Consider the following 23,776-nt stretch of genomic DNA (forward strand, 5'->3'; position numbering starts at 1 on the left):
CAATTTCTATCCCTCTCCCTGTCCTTTTGTTCCCGCTAGTCGCAGCTCAGGTGCTTCAGGTTCCGATGGCAGATGCCGTGGCTAGCAACATCTTTTCCTTCCATTCTTATTTTATTAATAAATAGCCACTAACAACAACAGCTCATGCGCATAGAGCTCTACTTATTTGTTAAGTACACATAATAATGACATGTCTAGTAGCTTCAATGTAAAAGCACGATTTGGTGGTAGACTACGTCATGACCCCTTTAAACTAAATATATATATTTTAAGCGAATAGTCATTCTTACACCCAACAGATAAGCATTACAGAAAGGTCTGAACCGATACTAACCTTCATTTTATTTCGATGATCTGGTATGTTCCAGAGGTGTTCCAGAACAGTGTACATGGGCCGTCGGTAGTGGAACTTTTGTTCAAATGTCACACTCTGTCCTGTCATCTCAATGCTCACAAACACATGGAGCAGTGTTGGTGACAGTTCCATGGCAAATGGATGATGCAAGAACAGTCGCTTCCTGTTACTGCTACTGAGTGAAACAAATGAAAAGAAGCAAATAGTTTTTGGTCAAATCTTGTCACAGTGGTCCCTTGCATAACAGGTGTCCATGAAGACTGAATACTGAGTAGCATTGAAATAAAAACAATTCATAACGTGCTGGCCCTCCTATGACAACAACCTTTAGCACATGTGGAAGAGCAGTGGATATTAGCCTGAATCCACTTTTAGAGGTTATTGTGTGAGAGCACCCCCCTTCTAATGGCTTTTCAATGTCCTAAGGAGGTCCGAGAGTTCACATGCGACAAATGTGGAAGGTATTTCAGCACTTCCTGTCACCACTGTATGACACATTTCACACACAAAGACATAATGCAATAATATGAAATAAAGTAAGGAGCCATGGAAAGAAAAATGATAGGTGTAACGTTAAGAGATCGGAAGCGGGCAGAGTGGGTGAGGAACAAACACGGGTTAATGACATCCTAGTCGAAATCAAGAGAAAGAAATGGGCTTGGGCAGGGCATGTAATGCGAAGGCAGGATAACCGCTGGTCTTTAAGGGTAACGGAGTGGGGTTTCCAAGAGAAGTAAGCATAGCAGGGGGCGGCAGAAGGTTAGGTGGGCGGATGAGATTAAGAAGTTTGCAGGCAAAGGGTGGATGCAGCTGACAAAGGATAGGGTTAATTGAGAGACATGGGAGTGGCCTTTGCCCTGCAGTGGGTGTAGTAAGGCTGATGATGATGATGATGATGATGACTCCTCGTGCAGGTGTGCAGCATTGCAGGCAGCACAACATAGGGCCAGCATCAAGCTACACGTGATTGGAATGACAGCACCCTTGAGTGTCCAGCAGCAATTTGGAATCTAAAGATTCCACAGCTTAGTATCTGACCTTTGTGATCATATCAAACACAAGATGGTTGTAAAGCAAACAGTGCTCTTTAAATGGGCCATTGAAATCCCAAGAGAAACTTTCATATCAGATGAATGAAAGAACAATGAGGCAAGAATGACTAAATGCCAATTTTGCAGTAAAGTAACAGCCTAGAAGCAGTTTTGAGCTCATTTCATTGAAGACTGAAGCCGCGTGTTTACCTTCATAAGTAGCTTTCGGCACCTGCCCTGCATTAGTCTTTAAATGAATAGTTTAGACCTCTTCACCTTTTTCAACTTGAACACACACAGACAGGCTCAGAGCAAGATGCCTCGTGACAGCACCAGAGAACTGTTAATAACGCATGCATTCGTATTTCAGACGTCCATGAACTTCCTTATGGTAAACTGCAAGATAACGGCCGAGGAGCTCAGTGGCACTGCCATCACTTACTGTACTGGCTGCATTCGGCAAACAAGCGACCAGGTAGGTGTGGCACCACATTACCTATCAAGGTGTCCCTCACAAAAATGCCTCAATGAGGCACATTAATATGCAGCAGACTGGCATTTGAGTCATGCAAAAGAAGTATAAATTTTAAGAGGAGAAGTCTGCTCCTGATATAAAAATATAAAAAGAGAAAAGATGAAGGTACTTCTGCCTTTTCTTTCGTGAGAAAATCAATGTCTGCCCGGCGCAAAACTTTTCTTCACTGCCAGCCTGCGAACACCTCAAACAGAAATGGGAGACACATGCCTATATGTGTCATTTGCAGAACATAGCAATGAGTCATGGAATGTTTCATGTGGCATCAGGTTGAGCATGAAAAGCATAGTGGCACTACAATGCTACCTGCACCATTTATGCTACAAAAACAAAAAGCCAAGGCATGCATGCCTTGTCTACCTCAAGGCCACATTTGTAACACAGCTGAAGTTGTGCTAACTTGTGTCTCACAGTCAGTGATGGTATGTGTGATGAAAGTCTTGCTGCATGAAAATAACAAGAGACTGTGGTTTGTAACCAACAAGGGTGCCACCACACTTAATTTCCAGAATCTTTCCTAAGTAGTTGATCACAACTGTCGGCCGGTGCTCAAAAGACAAATATTTTTTTTGCCAGTGGCCACAAGTGACATAATCACCTTTTGTTCTGACACTTCACAATACTTTCACTCCACATTACAAAACTGAAACGATGCTCCTGGACTCCATTTAGAAGCAAACTCAGCATTAAAATGATGGAAACGGCTAAAAAAAATAATAAGTCGGCCGAGAAACTTAGTCTTTCACCTTCGCTATACAATCTGGTGTTAGCCAAGTCATTATTATCCAAGCCCAATTCACTGAATGCACCATAAAATGTGTACCTGCCCATAAAATGAGCTCGCACAACAGCCGTAAAGCACTGTATGTGTGAAGACTTCGTAAACTCACAATGGCACAATGCCAGTGAAGGAATCGTCCTCCGAGGACGTCATGAGGACCTCGAGCATCTCGGCCAGGCGTGCCCGCAAGTGGGGATTGTTCATGCGCTGGGGGCTCCCCATAAACACAAGCACCAGGGTCATGAGGTGCTCCAAGTCTTGCCCTACAAACTGGAAGACAAACACAGCTAGGTCAGCTTCTTGCAACAATGCAAAAGCAGGCTGATAATTTTAGTGATGCAAGCACTTCTGCATCTGTCCGTATCCCTTTATGACAACTTTCAAAAAAGTAAAGGCTGTTTCTTGGAGTTGCCAGCTTCAAAAATTCTGCTTCAAGTACATGGTCAGAGGCTGCAACAACGAAACTAACCAAGGCAAAAAAAAAACTGCAGCTTGGCAGAGTTTTCATCAATGTTAGCTTACTGTGATGCGATTAGTAAGTTTATTAATATGCACTGGAGAACAGAATGGTCACTTGCAATGTTCCTGATGAAACAGTTATACTTCTGTTATCAAGGCAGTTCCAACCCCTGCTTAGCCAACAGCACTTCAACCACAGTTGGGCAGCGCTACAATGCAGTGCCAACAAATGCTGAGCTCTCAATGCCTGTCGAGTTCACTGGGACTGAAGGTCCCATTTGCGTGAGCCAATTGATATGATAGCAACCACTGGTTTTGCCATTCTGGTCCACTTTGCAGCATTTCTTCTAGTCATCTGTGCTCTCGCGGCACAAAACATTGCCGTCTTGGTTAGTAATAAGAAACATCTACAGTTTTCACTAAGTAAGTGGGAAAAACTATGCAAAAGCTGATTGATTATTTATGGGGTTTAACACCCGAAAGCGACTCAGGCTATGTGGGACGCCTTAGTGGAGGGCTCTGGATAATTTATCAAGTGGTTTTAGAAGTAAGGTAGTGCTGGAAATGTACCTCAATTCACCTGTCTGTTTCTGCCTTTCAGAACTCTGTACTGCATTGTAGCATATATGTAAGGTGCAAAACTTGCAAAGAGATTGCACCTTGGGAAAAATAATACGAAATCAGTGATTCGAAATAAAAACAAGATAAAATAAGATAAAGGAAGACTTTTTAATTGGCTAGATGTGATATGCAAAACAATCATGAGAGTGATGAATTGAAGTGAGCTGCATAGAAAGCCATAGAAAGCAAGCCATGAATGCCTTCACCCTGAACAAGATGCAAAGCAATGAAAAATGGCATTCTGCATCCTACCTGCCCCACGACCTTACTACAGCATAAATTCACGACTTTGTGCACCAACCTCAAGACTGCGTTCGCTGAACCTTTTCACAAAGACAATGCAGTCGCAAATGTTCTCCACCACAAACTCGGGCACCACAGCCAACCGGCTGTTCCCATGCTGGGGAAATGGCAGTGTGAGTGGCTTGTACGAGCCCACATCCTGGGCCGTGGCTATGTGGCAGAGCCAAGTGGCTGATGCAACGTGGAACCGCAGCATCTGCTCCAGGGAGGTCGGCTCCAGTAAAGCAGCCTTCAGGGACAGGAAGCGCGTCATGCCTGCGGTGCCAACAAGTAGTGCACAGTTGCAGAGGAGGCAATAATGCAAGCTGGGCTAGTCGGTATCAGTGCAAAAATGCAAAATCAAAAATGAAAGGAACAACTATGACAGACAAGGCACACATCACATGTAAAGAAACATTACTGAAAGCATAGCTGAGCATCTCTATTTGTGAAATTTTTTTATGTCCATGTATTTTTAAGCTGTAAGCTTTGCAATGCGCAAAAAAGGACAATGAATGACAACATGCCCAGCGTAGCCGCAGCTACCACGGCTGATGAACAAGTCCGCATGAGAACACTACCAGGAGGTTGAATTACCCAGAAGAATACTTCCCGAAAAAGATGCCAATGTGTGTTGGTGAGTGGTCTGCAAATTTTCCGACACAGTAACAGGGCTCTCTCAAGGGCCCTCAGAAATGCTCCTGTTTTTAATGTTTGCGGCGCGTCAGTGTTGGGATGGAGAAGAGCAGGTGAAAATTGTAGAGAAGGGATTGAGGTGAAATGGAAGTTCACCAAGGTGTGCTAGCGTTGTCTGCCTTGCTGCAGTTGTTTAACGGCAGCATATAATGGCACCTGCTGTGAATTTTAATACCGATTAAATCTGCCAGACAGCAGTCGGTGGCTTGCATCATTAGCAACTTCAGACATTTCAGCGTAAAACTGCCATGTCTTTAACACGACTCAGCAGCAGATGAAAACTTTTCATCATGTAGCCCTATCAAGTCAGCGTGACCAAGGCAGATTATGCAAAAAATGCTATCAAATTTTTGATGTGCAGCAATACAGGAAAAAAGATCCACCTAGAATCTTTTATGAAGTCTTGGTATTGTGTCAAGAGATGTTTGTTTCTCTTGTAAGAGAAGGTAAAGGTAGCAGGGGCAAGAGAAAGTTAGGTAAACAGGTCAGATTAGGGGAAGTCTGAGGTGATAGGCTGGCGGAGGACAGGGCTAAAGGCCAATAACAAAGCCTTTGTCATGTAATGGACATAGTTAAGTGGGTAATGATGACGAAAGTCTTGTTACTCAAGCACGTTCCGCTGGAATGTTTCTTATACTGTCAAGATATGTAATAAAATCAAATGAGCCTGTGAAGACACCAAAATTACAGCATGGGACAATCTTGCAATAAGAATAACTGTGGTCATCCTTTTAGTGACTAAATTTTGCAATGACAAAATGCCATGAGTCAGAAGTAAGAATAAGGTTAGCCAAAAACAAAAAATGCTGTCAAATTTTTGATGTGCAGCAATACAGGGAAAAAAATCCACCTATGAGCTGTAGGAGGGGAGACCTATAAACAAACGGATAAAAGGGCGTGGAAATGCACCTTTTTCCATGTTTTCTTGCAGCCTACGGCCAACCTCCGAAGTCTCACCGCCTTGTGCACGAGTTTCTTCATATACTCTGCAAGATAATGAAGAAGTGGATAAAAATCTGCTAACACCTGAAGAGTATGCAAAGCACACTGCCCCTTTTCAATTACTTACATTGAACATAATTGCACAGTGGCCAAGCAGACATCAGACCATAAAAAAGCTGCACAAGCAGATCTCATTTACAGTAAACCTCAGATTTTTTAATTTTTTGCCATTTTTAGTGCTTTGTGTTAATGAAGGTTCACTGTAGATTTCAATTTTAGCTTTCACAGATATTTACACAATCATTTTGTTCTCAGCCTAATGACACCTAGGTAAATATCCTTGAGCAAAAAGGTAGCCTCAAGCACAACAGATATAAACCCAATCTCTGAATAACGTGGTTGGAAGCCCACTTCAGAAAATTTCAAGCTCCAACAAACGATTCTAACTTTAAGTTCCACTAATGCTTAGCTAAGCCCTTTATTATGGCGGCTCTTCCTCTCCTCCTCCTTTTAACCTACCTTCATCCGTCACGATGAAGTTCGGGCAGCCATTATGAGTAATACGGTTAGTTACTCTTCAATTTAGTCAGTGAGGCACTAGATGTACTCTTCAAAACCTAGCAAGTGTTGCCTTCAAGTGCCTCAGGCTCAAAGAAGGGATCAAGCGTACACCAATGTAGTTACCTGCGAACTCTGTTGAGGTCCTGGCTAAGCCTGGCAAGTCGCTCGTGAACCACGCGGAAGCCCAGGCTAAGAACCCGGTGGCAGGCAAAGAAGCACTCTGTCGGGAAATTGAAACTGGTGGGCTCCGGTGGGGAGGGCTCACCCTCTTCCCTAGGCACCAGGCACGTTTCTTTGGACAACCCTGCAGCATATCACCATGAATGTCAAAAGGATACTCAAGACTACCAGGACATATCCTGGAATACTACTCACGCGGCACGAAAGATGGCATGCATTACTAAAGACTGTTGCAGTCCAAGATTAAACCCATTTTCAAAATCTACGACCAACACATAAGAAAGGTGCAACTGCCACATCTATTTGTGTAAGGGTAGCACTTTTTTTTTTCATGACTTTGACGAGGTGTGACCCTCAAAGGAAACAGCATTTTTCCATACAATTTTGCTCGTGCAGGCAGAGCCCCAATCACAAGTCCCTCATTTATGCAGTGACACACATTTTTGGAATAAATTAGCACAGCTCTAGGGAACGTTTTAAAAAGATAATGCATTAAACATATGGATGATATGACACGCAATTACAAACAAGATTGCCTGACAAGCGGCACACATGAAACCACCATAAAGCAGCCCATAGATCACTTAAGAGGCAGATTTGATGTCATCCCATGTTATTCCAAGTAAAAATTAAGGCAAAGACAGGTGCATATAGGCAATTTTCACAGTCCAGAGGGGCACCTGAACTGATCCTATATGGCAGCATTATGGAGGTCTGCTCCCAGAGGAAACCTAGACATGACTGCATTTGTTTTGAAATTTCACAATAAACTCTCGCTTGTTTTCCAATGGAAGCAGCCTCTTGTGAGTAAACTTTTCTCGAGGATGTAAAGGAATAAACGAGAAACAACGAAGAAATCACTGTCTAGCATTTGAAAATAGCTGGCGAGAAGGTGGAGCGGAAGATTGCCAGCGTGTGTTCTGGCGAGCATTTAAAACGAATGAAATCGACAATGACGAATCTTGTACAGTGAGTTAATGACAAAACCAGAAGAAGGTAAGCAAGATCCAGTGATTATCAATCAGTGATTATCATGCCACTTCGGATAAAACAAGCTATAAAAGTTATGCAGCTATTGTTGCTTGCTTTAAGTGATAAAACTGTGCCCTCACTCAGGCACGACGTCTGACACTACATGTCGTTGAGTTGTGTTTTATGGCACAAAGGCGGCTAAGGCCATCATGCGCCAAACGCAAGGTATCGAAAATTGTCTTGTGCCGGATTTTATATGACAGAAATGAAACGGTCGTGTAAAGGACGTAAAATGTTATTTCACACCACCTAGTGAAGGTAAAAGGCAGAATTTTTTCGAAATGGCCAATGGTAAAAGCATTAAAAAAGGTCAGGTAACCTCACCAGCCATCCTTTGCAGAGAGGAAGGATGTCGAGGCCCCCAATCAATGAAATACACACCTCAGCATTCTTCTCAGGAATGAGAAAGTGGCTGAGGTGTATCAAAGAAAAGTGAGGCATTCACAGTTCATTAAGAAAACCAACCTCTCGTAAAAAGTTGAAAACATAAGAAATGTCGACAATTGCATTATCACTCAAGAGTAGTGCTGGGTGAAATGGAATGCATTGATTATAAAATTTACTAAAATACTTCTTTCTTAGCTTTTCTAGGTTTGAACATGTAAATAAGATATGGTTTAGTGTGAGCTCGTCGCCGCATTTTTCACAAACGGGTTTGGCTTCTTTTGTAAGTAAGCAGTTGTGTGTCAAGTGTGTGTGTCCTATGCGAAGGCGACATAAGATAACTTCAGTAAAATGTTCCTGGTGTCTGCATGACTTCCATTCCCCCAAGGTGGGCTTTATGAAGTGTAGTTTGTTGTTCAGTTCATTAACCCACTCTTTCTGCCATTTGTTCTTTAATTTGTTATGTATGAAATTCATGCAGTCTTTAAAAGGTATGTTCACATTTTTGATTTCACCATTTTGAGCTTTTACTGCTGCTGAGTCTGCTCTCTCGTTACCCTCTATGCCGACGTGGCTCAGGACCCAGCAGAACCTTATCATATGTCCTTGTGTTGTGACTTTTTCTGTGCTGTCTATGATGTGCCCTACTAATCGTTCAATTGCATTTCTTGACTGCAGTGCTGTGAGTAGGCTGAGGGAATCTGTGTATATTATACTGTTTTCGGTGTTCTCATGTACTATTTTGTCCACAGCCATACACACTGCATAACATTCGGCAGTAAAGATTGATACATAACTTGGCAATCTTACTATTTTTTCCCATTTCCCCTGTACTACGGCACTTCCAACGTGCATCGCTGTTCTAGAGCCATCTGTGTAAAAGCATGCTGTACAAATGACCATCTCGTCCGTCTTGAAAACACAGTTCGTGAAGCATTCATACACAAACGGCACTGTCTGGCAGTATTTTTTGACCTGGAAAAAGCTTATGATACCACCGGGAGGTTTTGGATTCTTTGTGACCTCGTGGATCTAGGTATCCGTGGCAGGATGCTGAACTGTTTAAAATACTTTCTTTCTGACCGCTCATTTCGTGTACGGCTAGGTTGCACACTTTCGAAAAAATTCATCCAGGAAAATGGCTTACTGCAGGGGTGCATTCTAAGTACCACACTCTTTATTGTAAAAATGAACTCAATATCGCAAATATAATTCCAAAGTCCATCATGTATTCCGTATATGTTGACGACCTTCAAATTTCATGCATATCTTCCAGCTTACCAACATGCGAAAGACAGATACAGCTTACACTGAACAAACCAATGACTTGGGCAGACCACAATGGATTAAAGTTCTCTCCACAAAAAACAGTTGTCCTCCTTTTCTCACTGAAAAGAGGCATGCAGACTGATCCCGCCCTGCACTCGAATGAAATTGTTCTACAAGTAAAACAAGAGCATAAATTCCTAGGCATAACTTTTGACCGAAAGCTCACATTCTTACCCCACATAAACACCCTCAAAAAGAAAGCTTCTTGATCTCTAAATATACTGAAGGTACTTTCACGGAAACACTGGAGGTCCGACAGGTTATGCATTTTACAGATCTACCGATCCGTAGTACGGTCTACTTTGGACTATGGATGCATTGTGTATAAGTCTGCAAGACCATCATACCTAAAAAAACTGGATCCCGTACATAACCTGGGTCTTCGTATATCAACTGGTGCATACAGAACATCCCCCATAAATACCGTATTTACACGATTGTAAGTCGACTCGAATGTAAGTCGACCCCCCAATCGCATGTCCGAAGAAAAAAAACACCAGTGGAGCGCTTCAAAAACGAAAATTTATTGCATAGATGGGCTATTCATCCTCACTTGAGTCATCTTCAGTGGTACTGCTGTCGTCGTCGTCGTCGTTGCCGCTGCGATCCCACAGCACATCGTCCTTCATGGAAAGCCCGCACTTCCTAAATTACCGCACCACGACATCGCGTGGAACGGCCGCCCAAGCGGAAATCACCCACCCGCACACAGCCGCAAGGGAGGCTCTCTTCACGCGCCCCGTTGGCGTAAGTTCCCGCCCTTCTGCCGCCAGCCACTCGTTGTACTCATGCCGGAGCAAGTCCTTGAATGGCTTGTTAATGCCAATGTCTAGCGGCTGCAGATGCCCCGTCAGACCGCCGGGAACCACCAGCATATCTGTATCTTCTTTTCAGAGCTCTGCCTTCACTTTCGCGGTAAGGTGGCCGCGAAATGAGTCCAGCACGAGGAGGTTCGGATTGCGATTTTTGAGGGATGCCCCTGGCCTCAAAAGCCACACCCAACGGTATCAATCAATAACTGAGTCGTCCGTCATAAAGCCTTTTTCGTTCACTCGCACAATCACACCTTTCGGGAACATTTCCTTTGGCATAGTTTTTCTTTTGAAGACGATGTACGGTCGAAGCTTTGTGCAATCTGCCAAGCATGATAGCATAACAGTGAACCGAAGTTTCTCGTTTCCTGTCGTGAGAAGCTTAACCTCGCGAGCTCCCCTCACGCTCACTGTTGTGTTGCTCGTCATGTCGAAGTAGACGGGAGTCTGGTCCGCATTGCCGATTCAGCCGAGCAGGTATTGCCGCGAGTCGCGGAGCTTGAGGTAGTGCCTATGGAAGGCGAGAACTTTCTCCTGGTAAGCAGCAGGCAGCTTCTGGCATACACTAGTACGCCAACGAAGAGAGAAGCCAGCCCTCTTCATAAATTTCAAAGCCCAAGCCCTGCTGGCTTTGAAGTCTGTTCGGAGTATTCCAGCTTCCGCAGCAAAGACCCGGGCTTGTTGCGTGATCATTTCGCATGTCACTGGAAGGGACCGATCACTCACGTATTTCGGTGACATACGTTGCAAGCTTGACCTCCAGCTCCAGAAAGCGTCCCGACTTCGGCCCGCGGAAACCTCTTCGCTTGGAGTCGCAATCGAAAATTTTGTCTCGCTGCTTCCGCCACTCCCGCACCAACCGTTCAGAAACGTCGAACTTGCGGCCCGCGGCGCAGTTGTTGGTTTCTTCGGCGTAAATGATGGCCTCCCTCTTGAACGCTGCAGTGAATGAGCGCCGAATGCTTTTCGAACCTGAAGAGCTCATGGCGAAGCACGCGGCCGGCAGTCGAGTCAAAAGCACCAACTCCAAGCACCACCACACAAAGAGTGATCAGTGTCGAGGCGTCGGCTCTTCCAGCAAACATTGGCATTCCCCAGAAGCGCCGCTGTTACGTATTGCGCAACCAACTGAAATAGCGGCTCTTCCATCAGCTAGCGACAATCCTGGGCGCTGGCGCAGACTCCGCGATTGGAACAGCGGGACAGCGGCCCTTCCCGCCAGTGAAATGAAATGAAATTGGTTTTGGGGGAAAGGAAGTAGCACAGTATTTGTCTCAAATATCGGCGGAAACCCATTTGTAAGGGAAGAGATAAAGGAGGGAGTGAAAGAAGAAAGGAAGAACGAGGTGCCGTAGTGAAGGGCTCCCGAATAATTTCGACCACCTGGGGATCTTTAACCTGCTGTACTGACATCGCACAGCACACGGGCGCCTTTGCGTTTCGCTTTCATCGAAACGCTGCCGCCGCGGTCGGGTTCTATCCCGAGTATCCTGTTCAGTAGCACTGAACCATCGCGGTGGGTAACAGGTGTGCACAGTAAAAAATAAAAAATGAAAAATCCTGGCCAAAAAGCCCGTGGAATACCTGAATGCTACGCTTGGAGCCGTAGAGCAAACAAAAACTTCTAACATCGCAGTAGCATCCCTGATAGATTGTTTTTCTTGCTTTTATTGGCAGTTCAAGGTTTTATTTCGATTGCAAGTCGACCCCCCCCTACTCTGGAATTTTAAACTTCAAAAAAAGGGTCGACTTAAAATCGTGTAAATACGGTAGTCTATATGTAGAAACAAATGAACCATCTCTTGCAAACAGAAGAGCAATACTTACCTGTGCATATGTACTAAAAATAAGATCCTTACCAAAACACCTTTGTTACCCCATAGTTACCAAGTGCACATCTAGAAGACTGTTCAATAATAAACCACAATCGATCAAACCTTTGTTACCACGCTTTGAAGATGCATGTCATGAACTCGGAATACTAGATGCTCTACCAAAAATTGCCTCGAGGCACGATCCGTTGCCACCATGGTACTGTCTTCCTGCTGCTTGCGACTTCATGCTAACACAGTTTCGTAAAAAACAAACACCACATGAACATCTACTACAAGGATACTTGACTACATGCCGTTGACATGGTCATACTGGTCGCAGGCATTTGCAGGCAGTAGCCATCATGTAGGGCACGTGGTGTTCTTGCAAAAATATTTGACGAGCTTTCTGGCTTGACTTGAGTTCTCAAATAGTATCTTCTCATAGCTAAATTGTGGCAACCATGCACAAAAAAAAAAAAAGACATTGCTGCTGGTAAGGCAGTGATAAAATGGGGACAATATGCTTAGAAAAAATTTACATGAAGGGCAAGTTCATAAAGAAAGCATTGGTGCCTTGCAAATTATAGCAGTGATTCTCATTGCTTTCCCTCGTTTTCTTATAACGGTGCTAGTATATTGTTGTCCAATTCTGTGCCAGACACGAGCCACCTGACAAAGGAGACACCTTACTCGTGTGCACACATATCCTCGTCAGAACCCAGCAAAAGTTCGGCCTGTTCACATTGATCCAAAAAGAATATATCAAGCCTCGAAGGTCCAGTGGATGTACACACAAAATTTGGCAGGCGTAGGTCCAATAGTTCTCCCCTTTGGAGTTTCCTCCATGCTCTCTGCTACGGGCCTCTGGGCCTACATAAACATGCAACATTATTTAGTTGAATACATGCATGACAGAATGCGTACTTAAAATTGCAACAAACCTCATGGAAAACACGAGATACTTGGGAGCTGTTTGGGCGCTGGGAACAGAAATCTGGTTTAGACAAATCAACCAACTTGGGAGGCTCCTCAGAGCGCGCCTATTGTTTTACACTTGCTTTTCATGAAACGCTGGCTACGTGGAAGCACAGTGAGTACTCTTTGACTTTCAGTGGCACTTGGACTGCACGAGTGATGTGTTTTTTAAGAATTCGGTGAAAGACAAATGTGCATCATAATGTATGCGGGGTCTGACGAGGATATATTTGCAGACTGGTGACAATGTTACTCCATTCCATAATGATTGTAATTCAATTGAGCGGCAGCAAATGTTGCCTTCAGCTACCACAGTTATCTTTTGAAATGTGGGACATCATTCTCAGACCTTTCTTTCCAAAACAAGACCCTTTCAGTCATGAGCATTGACTCACTGCGGATGTGCAGGCTCAGGATGGTAGCATGTTCCTCGGACTGGGGTTCAACAGAACAATAGCGGTAGTCAACCTTGAGCAGCTTGGGTGAGCAGGGTTCTGAGAAGGGCCGTGCCAGCCGCAGAAGCACAGCCCCCAGGTTCAGGACAAAGCCATCGCCCCTCTGCATCGTAAGGAACAGCTCCGACACTTGGTTGTTCCACAGCTTGCCTCGATCTACACAGTAGTATAAGGGCAGCCAAGGTACAAACAGGGGTTCAGAAGAATGGCACACTTTGCACACACAATAGTCACTAATATGACTGATGAGCACTTACATTTGCATGGAAGAGAAGCTAATCAGCTACACTGCAGAGGCACTCAAAGTGTACATCCTGCTTTCCGCCCTCCAAATTACACGACGCACTGTCTAACGAAGCAGGCAGTCAATGGCAATTGCGCATTTTTTGTAGCGTGCAAGCACCTGCTTAATTACTGTGTGTTAATTAAAAGCAATATAGCTGGGCAACATTCCAAACTGGAAAGACTCAACAATCTGTTGTTTGAAACAAACTGGAGTAACACGGACAATTGAGCTAGTTGGTATCTCTTTGAAAACTTTCGAAAGCGCTGCGACAGGGGACACAAAGAGAAAGACACGAAGGACAAGCGCTTTTAACAAACTATAACAGCACACAGTGATCACCACAAGGTCTAAAAGAATGCAGTTTCAAAAATCCTTGTATGCTTGCGATTCTCATTCTGGAGTGTATATTGCTTAACAGTGAATTCTGTGTGGCATTGAGAAAGCTGTGGCACATAGAATGTTGAAGATGGCATAGCAGCAACTGGCCATTGCAAAAAATCCTGCGCACCACAAAGCAGTGCTGTGCCTTAAATACCAATCACCATGCCCATTATGCACAGACACTGTGAAGCAGCAAGCACTATTGAGATAACACCTGCACACACAGTCAACACCTGCAAGCTGCCTACACATTAAGCATGCAGAGGAAATCAATAATGACATGACTGCAACCACAGAAATCACATGATTTTAGTAGGCAAAGGTGAAAAGCTATACTCACCGGAACAGGACTCAATGCATCGGCCAAGCCATGACAATGTCTTGTTACGGGTTTCTGGAGACAGTCTCAGAAGGGTGTAGAAGATATTGTGCATCTCTGTGGCAAGTCCTTTCAGTGGCTGAAAATGCAAATTCAGTGCTAAAACTTTGATTTGACAACTTGCTATAGAAATTTGCAAAGAGCAGCTAAATTTGGCAATTAACTTCTCCTAACCCGGACAAGTGCGACACTGTATGAAAGGTGCTGTCCAATCTGCCCAGCATAGTGGGCCAGAAAGCCATTATTTATTGCATGCTAAATTTCAACACACAGTGATAAAAATGATAAAATTCTTGGCAGCATTCTACAGATGCAACACAGCTTCTCCCAGCAATTTATTATGAGCACACACAATGTACTAAGTCACAACAAATGAACCATTATAAAATGGTTTTTCGGGCACCAATACTTGAAAAAAAAAATGCACAGCCATGTTTAGACATTAGTGTACATGATACATGTGTAACTTCAGACACCGTGATATCAATGGGAATCCCTCTGAAGAGAAAATTTTTTTAAATTTTGGGGCTATCGATGGTTTGATGAAATAGAATGTGTAAGCATGACATGACTGCATGACACACACGAGGTAAATTTCTCCAAGAACCCTTAATGATATCTATTTTTCCAAACACGCACCAGCCACAGTCCTTGTGCACAATATTTTTGCTGGAAGCACATGTGGCACTAAGTCCGGCCTTCACTGCTCGAGCCACCTCCCCTCCCCTTCCTCTCGAGTGTCCATTCTCTTTTCTTCGCTTGCTCTTTTCGCCTCTCCACTCTCAGCATGGCTTTACACATCTATATCCTCCTCCCTCTCTTTGCGCACTCTTTCCACCCTTGGTGCTCTAGACACGGCCTCACTCCACAGTAGATTTTTGCCGTCATGGGCTCTCTCATGTGTCATGCATTAAAATGGGACTTGCTGCTATACATTGCATTGATGCTTTCCAAGCCTTTTAAAAAAGCCAACTATCAGGCAACAGTGAAATAAAATTAAAAAAAAAAATAGCAGCTGATTTGTATAGTTATATCAAATGTGAACATGTGTACTAGCAGGGTGTGTTTTGCAATTTTGCATCATTAAGCATTGCTAGGCTAAGGTATTTGTTGTGGTGTGTCTGCCACCTAGGTCACGTGACCTTAAGACGTCATATCTCTCTCTCTCTCTCTCTCTCTCTCACACACACATGCACGCGCGCACGCACGCACACACACGCACACGCACACACAACTGGGCAGGTTGCCGCCTGCCAGAACCAGGCTTCAGACAAGCATGCAACGGCTAAATGCGGGGAATGGCCACTATAAGCGCTGGTGCACTACAAATGAAATAAAATGCCCAGGGCCTTGCAGCTTAGTGCCACCTGGTGCCATGTGAAAAATCCTGCACGCTACATGTTGAATCACTCCTTCAGTCCCATATACTAGCTCCTATATTTGTGCTCTTCAGTGTTATCTATCTAGTAGGTGTGTGCAAATATTGAAATTTTCGAATATGAATCGAATACAAATATGAAGAAAAAATGGCTTCGAATATCGAATCAAATATCGAATACCTGTTCAGTACAAAAAAAATTCAGAAAATGATAAACAAGCAAATGTTGTTGCCCTTATTTTTTTCAAAATAGTGTATGGTATTTGCAACTAAAACAAGATTAGACTGCCTCAGTACCCTATAAAAAAACATGATGCGCAGAGAAAAGTATACTACTTGATTAGACAGCATGACAGTATCTAGGCTAATGAAGTCAAGGAAAACAAAATCCATAAAATGACAAGACTGGCAACAAAAAATAGCATGAATAGTACAACCTCATTCGTTCGGAGTTCAAGGGACCGGAAGAAATGCCCGGTTCATCCGAAGGCCTTCCTCGGTTTATAAAATTCCCCCGCCCCTTCCCCCTCGAAATTTTTTTTTTTTTAATCCTGCTGTAAATGAAAAGATGCAGTGAGGCCTTATCAGGCGGCTCCATCGTGCTAACACATGTAAGCCCGTGACGAGCCGCCCGTTCTGGAGTGCTGGAAGAACAACACAGATGCAAGGGGACGGGGAACACACACTGGCGTGGGTGTTCACTGGCGTCGGAATGGCGATACTGTTTCTAAAAAGGAAAAAAGAAATCACCTGCAACGTGCCAGTCGGTGTCCGAAAGCCGCGCGGAGCTGGGATTGAACTACCAGCGAATGCGCGGGCCAACAGTTGCAGTTGCCACGGCGCAGGGGCGAAGCTCAGAAACCGAAACTATGCGCCCAGGCTATTTTTAAGAGCGTTGGCTGTTATTCATCACGTTTCAACATTTCGTGGGGTCTGCTAGCACCCTGAGATCACAGCGCCATCTGTGCCAGCAACTACTCATCATGTTTCGAGATTTCGTGAAGTCTCCTACCACCCTGAGATCAAAGCGCCATCTGTGGCTGCAACTAGAAAATAGAGCATCTCGCATTGAGACTTCTAGTGCCATCTACAATAGCATTGTACAAATAACCACCTGCCACGTGCCAATGATGACGTCACGGTCCAATATGGTGGATAGAGGTAGAACTATGCGAGTATGACGTCAGGGGACGAAATGGTGGCATAGTTTCGGTTTCTCGAATGCAAGATGGCGGCCGTGAAAATTGGTTGTGCCCTCTCATTCCTTTCCTCCCCCTCACCAAAAAATATCCTAATACGGGTAAAAAAACTGTGCCATTACGGGACCACTATACAAGTATACATTCGTTCCGCTATATGTACTTCGACAACAACGGGCACCCATCCGGGGACAGTTGTATACCGAATTTGGTAGGCAAATAAAGCCCTATGGGTTGTGGTATAGAAATAAAACCACAATTAAATAACAGGTAAACATTGAATACATGCTATTGCTAATTGAAGCGTTACCATATCGCACCGAAAGCCGAATTCTAGGCCCACCTTGACCTCCTAAACGAAGCAAATTCCGTTTGGGACGTATCTTGAGGGTGTGCAACTAGACAGTGGGTAGACGTGCATCGTAATTTCTCTGATAGATGGCGCTAGGCGGCGTGCGTGCACACGTAGCCGAGCTAGCGAAAGCGAACTAGAAAATTGACAAGCAAATATCTGGACAGCAGTAGGAGGGCAAATCAGCTATTATTGGTTAAGAAAAAGGTAAAATAAACAAAGAGAGCTCTGTGGAAAAGAAGGATGCTAACGAAATCGGCACTGGGAACATACAGGATCTTTCAGCAGGAAATTACCAAAGAAAATATATATGATAATTGTAGGGGAAGCTCCTTGTTGTTCGAGCCCAGGACGAAAGTTTTGCGGGCCAGGACATATAGAGTCAGGTACCACGAGATAGACACGTTGTGCGTTGCGTGCGGAGAGGAGGAGGACACGGCTGAACACTTGATACTTTTCTGTAAAGAGCTTCACCCTACAGTGGAAAGCAGCGGTGCTGATTTATCCAAGGCATTGGGGTTTAAGGACAGTGAAGGGAAAGTATATTTTAAGCGGGTAGAAGTAACCAAGCTGGCTAAAATCAAGACGAGTAAAATTTCATAAGTCATGGCTAGGTGGCCTGAGCCACCGCCCGATTTAAAGGGTTCAGCCTTATCCATCCATCCATCATCCGAGCATGGTGGCAATCCACCCCGTTTCAAAGGGTATTACATTCCGCTTCTCGAGACGAGTGGCGCGTTCTTCTTCGCTTTCTTCATCTAGTAAACCAAAGAGCTAACGCTCATTACTTCAACGTCTTCCAGACGGTGGCGGCCTTTTTTGACCTAGCGACAGGGGCCTTCCGATCGTTGTCACGCCTGCCGTTATGGCCACTAGAGGTGCGCGGGTTAGAATGCACCATGCAATAGGCGGGATTTTTACAGGATCGCTTGCCATATTGTGACAACACGACGCGCCCCTTCAGGAGGCTCACGCGAAATTCCGCAAGTAGGCTTTGCCGCATCGCGTAGTTTACAAAACGGGATGACGAAGGTTACGCTCGGAGAGATATGACGGCGACAGGACGCATTCTTCGGATGTGGGCATTAAATATGTAAAGTATTACGGAATGATTAAAAAAAAACACGATTTCGCGTTGCGATTGTTCGAAGCGGGCCGTTGGCCATCTTGTTCGCAGCACGTATGATATGTGGGAAAGCCCACTTGCGGAACTTCGCACGAGGTCAAGCCCAGCGGCGTCGGAATGCGATCGGTCCGCGTGATGAACGACGGAGAAGGAAGGGAATAGGACCTCTTATTGTTTTCCTGGAATTTTAACTCGATCATCGGCCAATTTGCCCAGATAATGTGGTTGTGCCACGGTCGAATTTATGAAAATCTGCGCAGTATACGATCGCTGGCGAGTATTCGGGAATTTTCGAACATTCAGAAATTCTCGAATACCAATTTCTCAAATATGAATCGAATATGTATGAAATTCGATTCGTATTCGAAATTTCGAATATTCGCACACCCCTACGATCTAGGCATCACAACTGCTCTGCAAGCCACTGAGTCAACGCCACAGCCCAAAACTCATCACTGTGGCACCAGTAAGCATGCACTTCGAAAACCTGCAAAACGTTGCCAATCTAAGCGTTCTGAGACTCGAAATAAGAAGCCTCACAACCGCCAAAGGTTCAGGAGCGCAAGTAGAAAGAGGCACTCACCAGCCAGAGGTTGCTTTCTGTGATGGAGTGTTCTTGCATAGTGGACTGAGAAGGCGTGTCAAAGAATTCAAAAATGTCTGTTTCCCTCCGTGGCAGGCATGACACACAAAGTGGTGCTCCAAGGAGGCTCTCTTGAAAGCTCCGAAGGTCGCCTGTGCCCGAAGGAGTGCTGAATTCCAGCAGGGCCTAAAAAACATTTTGTACAAGTGCATACATAAGGCCTTTTCCCTATAGTATTACAATTTATAGATGCTACACAAAGTAAGGCAGTAAAACTCATGCACAGAAAGAGAAAAGCTAATGAGCCTACAACAAAAATTTTCATCCTCGAGATAAGCTTTGCATGACTTTTCAGCATCAAATGTGCTGTGAACAGTTCGTCTGTGCTTCGTGCACACATGGCATTATTCATATGGCTAATTCATATGGAAATTGCTTCACAGACAAAATGCTAACTTTATCTGCAGTGTGAGCCAAAGGCACCACGTTTTTAGGTAAAGCAACTGGCTGAACTGTCAAGCTTTTGTCTTAGATGTTTGAGGGGTGGCATTTTATTTTTGTCATTATTCTTCAGCACTCTGAAAGGCCCGAAACACTAACAAATTTAAAGAAAAAAGACAAACAAGCAAATCGCATTATTTGCTTTCACTCGAGAGAGCAACTGGGCTGCACCAAACTGCTGGTAAGATTGAAAAAAATATATATTGTGATACACTGAAGTCGCTATCATCACCACTTCAAAAGACAGTCCAACGACTGCACCTTACACTCAGATTGCTAAGACTCGAGTTACTCTTATATTTCCTTAATAAAACCATGTTTAAAATACCACATGCTTGGTCACTCCTCATTCTTTTAATGCCCTGACACTGGACAATGAACATAGCATGTTTCCATGTGTGCACAGTTTGCTATGGTTTCATTTTTTTTATGGAATTTTCCTCTTTGGCAACTAAATACGTTATGGAGCCCCCCTTTTCATTAAATGGAAACCAAAGCACACAAACACTGACCAAACAGATTCACTGATCATTCTAGCTGAAAAGTGCTAAAGGCATCCCCAACGCTGTTTGCTATCGGTACACCTTTTAAATTTATACAGCTGCAACTGCACTTCAGCAAGACACGAGCATCAAAAAAAAAAGATGAACTGTGTGCACCCACATTATCACAACATCTCATCGAAATTCAATGAACCTGACGTCTGCGGGTTTTCCTCCTGTGGCTACCTTTAATGGATAAGCGGTACCGTTGGACGTATGCCAGATAGAATCTTTGACCTTGAGTACTGCTAGTGCAGGCAAAGAAAGCCACATAAGTGACCAAACCTGGAATGTCAGGGGTGCAAAAAAACTAAAGCACCACAGGGGCAAGTACAAGCCACAGTCACTGACACCTTCATTGGGAAGTGTGTAAATAAGGAAAGGAGATGAAAATCTTGGCCTGTCGGTGATTACTGCCCCCAGTTGTTCTACCAAGCAAGAGACTGCACACAAACTTGATTATATGGTCCTAAAGAAACCTTTTTAGAAAGACAGCCTTATAAGTCAAGAGAAGAATGCAAATGACACCTCAGAAGACGCTATAATGACACCATAACTGTAGTTTTTATATACGGTCCTCTATTAGTACTATATCCTTAACTAAGCTATGTGTCCATGTAGCATGCACCAGAACGTCAGGCAAAGCCAAACTTAGATAGATAGATAAATAGATAGATAGATAGATAGATAGGACTAAAAAAGATAGATAAGAAGAAAAAAGGAAAGCAGACTAACTGTTAGTTCATTCACCAAGCTGGGCAGTTCATCCAACTCTACATTTTGTCCTGTGTTAGCTCTGACCTTTCAATTAAAGCTCACAAACTGATTCACAAACTGACCGGAAAGTTGGCAGTTCTTTTGACACTGATGCATATGTAGAACATAAAGGAACACTAAGGACAATGCCATCTAATTTTTGTTTTCAGTAAAATTCTATTGTTTCACTTTTTGCGCCTCTGTTGAGATTTCTTCAATAGCAAGAGATGAAATGATTGAACAGAAATCTAGAGCTGAAAAATGGAATTCTTCCCCCACTCAATTCATACTTGTGACATAGGTAACGGCACAGAGTGCCTTAAGAACACCATGAGTGCCGAGTGGAATTGGATGGGGGTGTCATCTAGCCTCGCAGATCAGCAACCAAGAAAGTGATTGATGTCACCGCAGTTTGCTAGTAAAACCTACCTGTGGTAGTGATACCAGTTTTTCTTTTTTTTGTATTTTCTAGCTTACAAAAGCAGCATTTCTGTTATTTGACATGGTAACCAATCGATATCGTCAAACCTAAGTTTGCCCTCAGTGTCCTTTAAAAGTATGCAACATGTGAATCCTGCGGCAGGCTAACGCTATTTAAACCTTGCAACCTCAACGAGTGGCACTCAGATGGAGAAACTAGGCCCTACAGGACATCTGACTGAAGACAACAGGACGGCGCCTCAAGACTAGGGGTTCCACACACCAGTAAATTTAGGGTATTAGCTGTCTGAAATGTACTTCAATGAACTCTCATAAATACATACTAATTTGTTCAATCTTGGCTTCAATGCACTTCCCTAACATGCGCACCACTGATATTAACGCAGTACATACTGCCTTATGTGTATTGTGGCTTCATATGTATTGGCAAAGGTCTGCCATGTTTTATGCAGAAGTCTAAGTTCCAGGTTCTGATCCATTAAGTGTTACAGTGAATTTGTGCACAAATAATCCTTGGCATTTGCACTTACATTTTGCAGTACGCAGGCTACACACAATGTCTCATAAGCAATCACGTTTTCATGCAAGTACTGCTTCAAGGTGCATTTTAGTCAGGTGAAACCCTCGTTATGTTGCACATACCTTTAGCTTCATGTTCTTTTTTGTCCTCGACAAGCCATTAAAATTGAAATTCAAGTACACATAGCTCTTGCAACCTAACAATAATGCTTCACAACTAAGTTTGCGCAGCAGTTAATTATGAAGTATAGCACAGGCTTACCATTGCCATAGATGTGGACTGGGTGAAGTACTTTAGTATATCCACTAGTACAAAAAGCTCACGGCTGGAGATGGACACCTTTGAGAAACGTGCTCGAAGCAGGTCGAATGAGTGTGAAAGCACCTCCAGCAAAGACACCTGCTCTTCTTCGGCATCAAAACGCTCCTTGATATAGTCGGCACACTTCCTTACAAAGCTTTCCAAGTGATCTTGGTGACCTGTGCACCAAAAGTTCAGATATAGTACAGTTTGATGGCAAAAGCTCAGAACAAGATAGCCAGTATCTTGCTTGAACAATTTGAACAATTCCAACTTTCTGTTTCCTCGTGCAGCTTAACATCCACTCAGAGCACTTAGAAAACAAGAACAAAAACTAAAATTAATGAAACCACAACATTTCTGATAACTGTATGGCAATACAAGCTATTTCAACCTTGGCTGAATAATAAAAAAAATTCTTTAGCTTCCAAGGCAAAATTTTTGCCACTGACAACACTGTGCCGTGGCCAACCTGCAAGCAGCAAAAATACCTTAGTAGCCTGCTTTACCTTGGCAAACGCGTTTTGTACAGCTAGCCCAGCATTTTCGAGGCTACAGCTATAGATCGAAACTAAAATCGCCTATTAAACTGGGCCATATGCCATATGCAGAGTATGGTGCATATGCATGCACCCTACTCTGTAGTCCCGCAGAAGAAACTCCAAAATGTGTTTCTAACTGCAGTTATTCACAAAATTTTCTTCGATTACAGTTTTGAGTTCCACACAATTAGCCCCTCCAAAAACCTGAAAAAACTCAACTCAGCTTAAAACAGTGCACTGCCCTAGGAAGTTTGAACTGGCGCAAAACAACTGCATTACTGAAGCTTGAAAGTAGTACAGTAGGGTTATAGCAGCAGCATCTGGAAAACACTAACAAAGACAAGTAAACAGCATTTTATTCTACTGGACTGTTTAATAAACAGAACGTCACATTTCAACAAAGCTCTACTTAAAGGAGTGGACATATCATATTTTTCGGAGCGTGCTTTTGCCTCGGAATGATACGTACGACATTAGTAAACACCGATAATGAAGTGGAATTCGTTAGCGCTCGATAAATAATTTGTAACAAATTTCTTTTTTTTTTTCCTCCTGTAGTTTCAGTTTCGGTTTCAGTTTCCAAACGATGGTCACATTGTCACACGAATACAAGATCATGTGAAGCATTCAAAAAGTGCAACATAATCGCTGCTTTGTCGTTTTATTCATTCACTCTTGCATTAAACTGCTCCAGTAGCTGGAAAAGCAGCAAGTGAACAAAGAACTATTATACTGCCTCAGATGACCTGTTGCTCACTTGTGATGTCAAAACCATTTTTTGACTGCTGAAACCAAAAATGAGTCTGCATGGAAGAATAAATTCAATTATAAGTTAGGGACTGAGTGTAGGCAAATTTCATGTGGCAATTTATGCTTACTAATGATTTACGGATCACTTGAAAGCAAAATTACACTACAAAAATTTTGGTGTCTCTACCACTCTAAAAAGCCTATTTTCTGAGTGAATAAAGAAGGGATGCAAAATGACAATAATTTTTTTTTTTTTCTTAGCCATGCTTGCATGATCATACAACACCACTCGAAGCGGTGGCCTTGTGGTAGAGCATCCGCCTCGCATTCGGGAGGTGCTGGGTTCGATCCCCAGTGCCGCCGGGTACCCACCGGTTTTTAATGGGTACAAGATTTCCCCCGGCCTGGTGCTCAGCTCTTCTGGGTGAGATGCTTGGGAAAAGGGTCTTGACCACAGTTGCTCTGATGGATCAGCGATAAGTTCCGCCGTCAACAA

The 23,776-nt window shown here is 43.7% G+C and overlaps 1 protein-coding gene across 2 annotated transcripts in view; it reads right to left on the reverse strand.

Annotated features, from left to right (window-relative positions):
- The window catches only part of Ube4A (Ubiquitination factor E4A), a 37,822-nt gene that overhangs the window by 8,516 nt on the left and 5,530 nt on the right, over window positions 1-23,776 (reverse strand). Inside the window, exons 6-14 of one of the 2 annotated variants that reach the window (XM_077668859.1) lie at window positions 21,950-22,167; window positions 18,929-19,114; window positions 14,252-14,369; window positions 13,185-13,400; window positions 6,387-6,567; window positions 5,670-5,746; window positions 4,084-4,340; window positions 2,812-2,972; window positions 335-527 (exon numbers count right to left, since the gene is read on the reverse strand). In XM_077668859.1, coding sequence (XP_077524985.1) covers window positions 335-527; window positions 2,812-2,972; window positions 4,084-4,340; window positions 5,670-5,746; window positions 6,387-6,567; window positions 13,185-13,400; window positions 14,252-14,369; window positions 18,929-19,114; window positions 21,950-22,167 — 1,607 coding nt within the window. Of the gene's footprint in view, window positions 1-334; window positions 531-2,811; window positions 2,973-4,083; window positions 4,341-5,669; window positions 5,747-6,386; window positions 6,568-13,184; window positions 13,401-14,251; window positions 14,370-18,928; window positions 19,115-21,949; window positions 22,168-23,776 lie in introns of both variants that reach the window. The other variant, XM_077668858.1, reaches the window with a different exon arrangement.

Source organism: Amblyomma americanum, chromosome 6, assembly GCF_052857255.1.
Source record: "Amblyomma americanum isolate KBUSLIRL-KWMA chromosome 6, ASM5285725v1, whole genome shotgun sequence".
In the NCBI taxonomy this organism is placed as follows: Eukaryota; Metazoa; Arthropoda; class Arachnida; order Ixodida; family Ixodidae; genus Amblyomma; species Amblyomma americanum.